The 6,845-nt window shown below is 40.0% G+C and overlaps 1 protein-coding gene across 1 annotated transcript in view; it reads right to left on the reverse strand.

Moving 5' to 3' along the window:
• The window catches only part of LOC143298039 (uncharacterized), a 5,073-nt gene extending 2,032 nt beyond the window's left edge, over positions 1-3,041 (reverse strand). The window contains exons 1-2 of the mRNA XM_076610702.1: positions 2,882-3,041; positions 1-139 (exon numbers count right to left, since the gene is read on the reverse strand). The exon at positions 1-139 is cut by the window's left edge and continues 12 nt beyond it. Of these exons, the coding sequence (XP_076466817.1) occupies positions 1-139; positions 2,882-2,921 (179 nt within the window). The 5' untranslated portion in view covers positions 2,922-3,041. The remainder of the gene's footprint in view (positions 140-2,881) is intronic.
• Between the last annotated feature and the right edge of the window lie 3,804 nt (positions 3,042-6,845).

Consider the following 6,845-nt stretch of genomic DNA (forward strand, 5'->3'; position numbering starts at 1 on the left):
TTCTTCACGCCGCAGTAGCCACAGGCGTATGAATAATCGTTGGTGCCCGTGGTCTTCATGCATGTGACTCGGTCAGGGTCGTTTTCAAAACACTGGAAATTCGCCTGAGAGTCGGGGCAAAAAAACTGGCCGTAGGCGTCTGAAGCAAAACAGATAAGTGGAACTGTATAGTTTTTTCTCTCTCTCTCTCTCTCTCTCTCTCTGTCTCTCTGTCTCTGTCTCTGTCTCTCTCTCTCTCTCTCTCTCTCTCTCTCTCTCTCTCTGCCAGTTTATTTGTCAATGAGACTTGATAGACATCTGAAATATACTTTGGCAAGGTTTAGATTAGGTGTTACTGAAATATGTACGCATTATGATCGATATCGAAAATCATGTGCCCAAAATTTGTTTTGTCCAATGTGTCAAGAATCTAAAGAAGATGAAGTTCACTTTGTGCTGTGTTGCCCAGTATTAAGAGATCTTAGAGAACAATTGATTCCACTTAAATACTGTCAACACCCTTGCTTGTTTAGACTTATCATGTTAATGTCATCAACAAATGAAAAGACTGTCAAGGAGTTCGCTCTATATCTGTATAAAGCACTCAAAAGGAGAAATGTATATGTTACATCATGAAGACTTTTGAATGTATGACTTTAGCATTTTACTGCATATCCCCCTTCAAAGGGGCTGTGGCCTATATGAATAAACCATCTCAATCTCAATCTCTCTCTCTCTCTCTCTCTCTCTCTCTCTCTCTCTCTCTCTCCCCTCCTTTAACAACCAGTCTTGTCAATGAAATCAAGCCATATTCATTTGTTCTTCAAGATGCTAAATGATTACAAAAGACGAAGATACAAAATACAGTCTGTCTGCTTTTTGTTCTAAGATATCTAACTGATTGTGTGATCCAACGACAGTATCATAGAGAAGTGTGATGTCATCGGTAAAAACAGTAACAAGAGAGACAAGTCCTTCAAGACTCACTTGTGACTGAGAGTAAAACACACAAGCTTTTTATGTATTGAGTATAATTTCAAAATGTAATGTTTAAGGTGAGAAAGATCAGTGTAAAGCAAATTAAGTCCCCTAGCATAATTACAGAGTTATTTCCCTTTTTACTCTCTGCACCAAAACGTTTGCAAAATAAATAAAACTTCCATGCTTAGCAAAAGAAGTTCCTGTTTGAACAAAAAATGATAATAATGACTGCTCTAGCTGTTGGGTCAGAATATCAGATCAAAGTGCCAAGTTTAGAGAATACAAAAAATATAAATATAACAGTAAATGCAGTTTGCATATAATTAGGCTTCATTCTTTATTTTTTTTTGTGCCCATCCCAGAGGCGCAATATTGTTTTAAACAAGATGACTGGAAAGAACTGAATTTTTCTTATTTTTATGCCAAATTTGGTGTCAACTGACAAAGTAGTTGCAGAGAAAATGTCAATGTTAAAGTTTACCACGGACACACACACACACACACACACACACACACACACACACACACACACACACACACAGACAACCGAACACCGGGTTAAAACATAGACTCACTTTGTTTACACAAGTGAGTCAAAAATGACTAAGCAACTCCTGTATTGTATTTCGTGCTTTCCTTTTTCTACATGATTCAACGGCCAATTCATCAAAAAAAAAAGAGAATAACTGCGGACTAAACAAACAGCCCTGTTTAACGCCTCTTGAACATGTGGAAAAAAAAATCATTATGAAATTTATAATCCCTTGCACAGGCTAAAACTGTATCGTATGTTTCTTGCACCGCTCCGTACAACCTACCATCAACACCACAACACCTCAAGACGTTCCACAACATATTTCTATTTCTGAGTTGGAAGTCGACATAATCAACATAAACTTCAGATTTTCTATTCAAGTCTGTTCAGAGCATAAAGAGTGAAAATATGGTCAACCGTACTATAACCTGCCCTGAATCCGACTTGCTCTTCAACAGTTTTCGAAAGGAAAAAAAAAGAATGAAATTTAAACCAAGGAATGATGAAGACTTAAAAGAAAATTTTATTGACACTGGTAGACATAGTAAGAATCGATGTTAGCGATTTGAAAGATATCTCTTTTATTTTCGAAAAACTCTTTGGTTTTGACATTGCAAGAGAAACAGTACACAAATATGTGGTGTTGCTGGATTTATGTTCTTCCAGTTACGTGTGTACAAGCATATTCGAACTTTGTCTAAAAAATCTACCCGTGTTCAAATTCGTTTAATTGGGGAACCAATAGCGAGTCATGGGCATGATATTATCTGTATCGGGTAAGGTAAGTGCGTACTATGTTAAACACTTTCGACTTTTTTTCAAACACAATATTTGTCCCTCACTTTACCGCTTTGGTCACTTTCTGCAGATCAACAGGCATATGAAGAGATAACGAAAGCAATAAATGCGCCAGTGAATCTACAAATGATTGGTTTATGGACGCTGAAGACAATTACTGATTTTTAAGGCTGCAAACTCATATAGGGCAGATGTCACATCAACATTATTTCATTATCATCATTATGGTTCATCAGCTGGCACATAAATATTTTGTACCTTATATTTCAGAACATCACTAGCTCTGAATCAAGCTTACAGAAACCAAACAAAATGAGGAAAGCAGAAAAATTAAAGAACGAAAACAAGCAAAAACAAAAAACGCAGAGGAAAAAGAACCCAGAGAAGACATATCACAAATAAAGACCCGGACGGCGGAACGAAAGAAAGAAAGTTAAAAAGAAAGAAAAGAGCCAGAGAGAAAGAAAGAATGCAGCACACAAAACACACAGTGTCCATGACACTGGGAAAACAGACAAACAAACAAAACGAACAAAGAAAGAAACAAACAGAACAAAGACAGAATGAAACACACAGACATCAACTCACAAGCCACCAGCAGGACAAGGAACACAGCAACAGCCTTCATGGTTTCTGGCGGGGAGAACAACCAGCAGTCACACTCTGGACCTTCGGAGAAATGTCGGTGATGCTTCTGTTGAGCGCTACAAGATGGCAGATGCTGAAGCCTTGCCCACCAGCCGTTTATATACAGTACCGGGGTCAGGTTGGTCTCGAGACTGATATTAGTTAATCAAGCTAATAGCTGATACCAAACAAGCTAATCGACAATGTATTAATTGGCTTAATTAATGTCAATGGGGCTGCTATGAATGAATTCCGTGGATAATTCATGATCTTTGGACTTTCTCATTTCTCATTCTTTGATGTGTGTTTTTTTTCTTTTGTGTGTGTGTGTGTGTGTGTGTGTGTGTGTGTGTGTGTGTGTGTGTGTGTGTGTGTGTGTGTGTGTTTCTTTTTTCTTCTTTTTGTATCGTTTTTTGTTGTTGTTTTGTTTGTTTTTTGGTTGTTGTTGTTGTTTTTTTGTTTGTTTTTTGTTGTTGTTTTTGTTTGTTTTGGGGGGAGAGAAGGGGGTGTATTTCCTTTCTGTTTTCTTCCACGTCTTTTTGGAACAAAAAATGTGAATGGTTCAGTTCGACTTGCTGTGTGTGTGTATGTATGTATGTATGTATATATATATATATATATGTGTGTGTGTGTGTGTGTGTGTGTGTGTGTGTGTGTGTGTGTGTGTGTGTGTGTGTGTGATAACATACAAGTTAACATACATATGTACGTAGCAGCTGCCCTCCACACATACGCACACATAGGCATGCACAAATACACACATTCACAAATAGGCGTGCATACACAGAGACACGCGCACGCACGCACGACGAACGCGCGCGCGCGCACACACACACACACACACACACACACACACAAACACACACACACACACACATACACACACACACACTCACACACGCACGCACGCACACACACAAACACACACACAAACATATACGCGCTCGCGCATGCGATTAAACCTAAAAGCACACTCAAATACAAATTCATACACATGCATATGTAAGTGTACACATACACTGTATACACACATAGTCAAGCACTCCACACGCAAAGAAGTGGACCTTCCACAACTAAACGTACCGCCGAGGGAAGAGTTTTGAGACAAGATATAAAACAGGCGAGGGAGGCAGAATGACGGAGGTTATCAAGAAGCTTGTTCCACGTCTTTGGCGATTGAAAAGAAAATGATCAGTGTCCGCAGGTCTTACTTCTGACGTAAGGTATTCTGAGAAGAAGTGGAGTATCAGAGGAAGATCGGAACTGACGACACGGAGTATAAATAGGGAGGAGTTCAGAAAGGTACTTTGGGCCAGATCCGTTGACTACAGAGAAAACCAGAGTGGATAGTTTGTAGTCTATTCGATCAGAAACAGACAACCAGTGGAGAGACTGAAGGCGAGGAGAAACATGGTCAAATTAAGAAGCTCTGCAAATAAGTCTGGTAGCGTGAATTTGTTGAAGTCTGTCTAACAGATATTTAGGAAGGCCGACCAGTATATACATGTCATATATCATTTCAGTCACGATTTGACTGCAATCAGTTACCAGCCATATATACATGTATATGCAGAGAATCACGGCTTTGTTACATTTGTAATTAAAACATTCCGAAATAAGTTCCGTGTGAAATCATAATGTCAAAACGTATGTTAATGTCATTAGTGATCAGAGTATTCTCCAGTTGATTGTTTTCATTGCATATATGATTTATGTTCATCATCCATGACCTATAATATATATATATATATATATATATATATATATATACATATATATATTAGTCCAAGCGTGGAAGTCTATAAAAACAAGCAATACCTAACTTTGAAGGAATTTTTTTTTAAACAGTAATATGATATTTATTATGTCTATTTTTAAGATTGTTCGGAGGTCAGGTGCAATGTGCTGAGCAACTCCCAGCAGACAGCGATGTTTAGGGGTACCGACGGCTGTTCTGGCTGCTCGCTGCCTCTGTCTAAAAATTGCTGTCGCAGTTGATGAGTCCATTCAGTTTTAACAGGGGCGGTAAGTTGTCATGATAAACATGCAAGCAGGCGTGCCCCCACTGATGACGTCACAAAGTAACCCCTGTAAAACTGAAGTGGAAGTCACGATTTGGAGGAAGGTGGCAGAATGGTTAAGACGCTCAGCTGTCAATACAGAGAGTCCGTGAGGGTGTGGGTTCGAATCCCGCTCTCGCCCTTTCTCCAAAGTTTGACTGGAAATCAAAACTGAGCGTCTAGTCTTTCGGGTGAGACGATAAACCGAGGTCCCGTGTGCAGCACTGTACTTAGCGCACTGAAAAAGAACCCATGGCGACGAGAGTGTTGTCCTCTGGCAAAAAATATGTAAAAAAGAAATCCACGCTGATAGGTACATGTATATATTAGCATGCACTCAAGGCCTGACAAGCGCGTTGGGTTATGCTGCTGTCAGGCATCTGCCTAGCAGATGTGGTGTAGCGTATATGGATTTGTCCGAACGCAGTGACACCTCCTTGAGAAACTGAAACTGAAACTGAAAAGTGGAAGTTCCAGAAATTGATGCAGAATATCGCATTCGTTGTTGTTTATTTTCCACTGATGATGGAGTGAGGAGGAGGAGAAGGAGAAGGACGATGATGAAGATGGTATTTTGGACTACGTGACAAGGGTCTTCTCTACGCTTCATTTCATAAAGATGTTCCGGCGTTAAGCAGGCCAGAGAGATTACAGACACTTTGGAGTTTGGTCAGGAAAATTGAACGACACACCCAGAGACGCATCCATGAAGTGCATGATACTGGACTGTGTGGTCCCAGTCTGCACAGTTAAAGCCCACATCACATTCAACCCTGAAAAGGATCTGGCAGTAAGCAACAACAACAAAAAAAAGCCTACCTTGATCCGCTTCGAATCGAACAGGCGTCCCTCCAAGCCGTCAATCTGCGACACCAACTTCGCCACAGCTGCTAGTTTTGTTGGGGGTTTTTTGTTTGTTTTTTTTTGGTGTTTTTTTCTTTTTTCTTTTTAACGGTAAGTCCAAACGCTTTTGAACACCAACATACGTTCTTTATGCAGTTTCAGTGAACTCTGTTCATTACTATGTTTTGTATTCCATGGTCTGAACTCTGCCATCAAAAGCAGCAGAAGATGCAGGGCTGTGGAAAGAGAGGGTGTTTATCATCGGAATTAATCCTTTATCCGTTCCAGACAAAACCGGTGGATGCAGGTTTTGTCTCTTGTTATAACTGATATATTTTCAATCACCGATATGTGTGACGGGACATTAAACAAAAAACAAACAAAATTCCATAACTGATATAAGGCTTTGTCTCTTGTTACGTAACGCAGAAAAAAAAACCTGCTGTGGTGAAGGAGGAATACAATACAATGCAATGCAATGCGACCCAATGCAATACAACGTAATGCAATGCAATGCGATGCAATTCAGTGCAATGCAATGCAATGCAATACAATACAATGCAATACATTTCGACTGATCCATTAATGTTTTGTCTCTTGTCAGATTTCTGAGAGCAGAAATATCATTCGCATGGCTTGTAGACCAGGGTTTTTTTTGTTTTAGGTGTTGTTTTATTTTTAATCTTTTTTTTTTGGGGGGGGGAGGGGGTGGGGTGGGGGGGGGGGGGTTGTTGTTATATATCTATGTTTTCACCACCGAAAGTGCCTCTGATTGATGGATAATATGCAACAGTCATAGCTGTGCGCATTATATGGTAATTTTCGTAATTAACCGTTTGGTTTCCTTTGCAGTCCATATTTTGTAGCGGTCGGTCGGGGGTGATGGAATGCGTGTGTTAGAATTCAGTTTAACGCGTGCGCCGCAAGTGTGTGTGTGTGTGTGTGTGTGTGTGTGTGTGTGTGTGTGTGTGTGTGTGTGTGTGTGTGTGTGTGTGTACTTACGCGTGCGCGTGCGTGTATGT

The sequence above is a fragment of the Babylonia areolata genome, chromosome 23 (assembly GCF_041734735.1).
Source record: "Babylonia areolata isolate BAREFJ2019XMU chromosome 23, ASM4173473v1, whole genome shotgun sequence".
NCBI classification, from domain to species: Eukaryota; Metazoa; Mollusca; class Gastropoda; order Neogastropoda; family Buccinidae; genus Babylonia; species Babylonia areolata.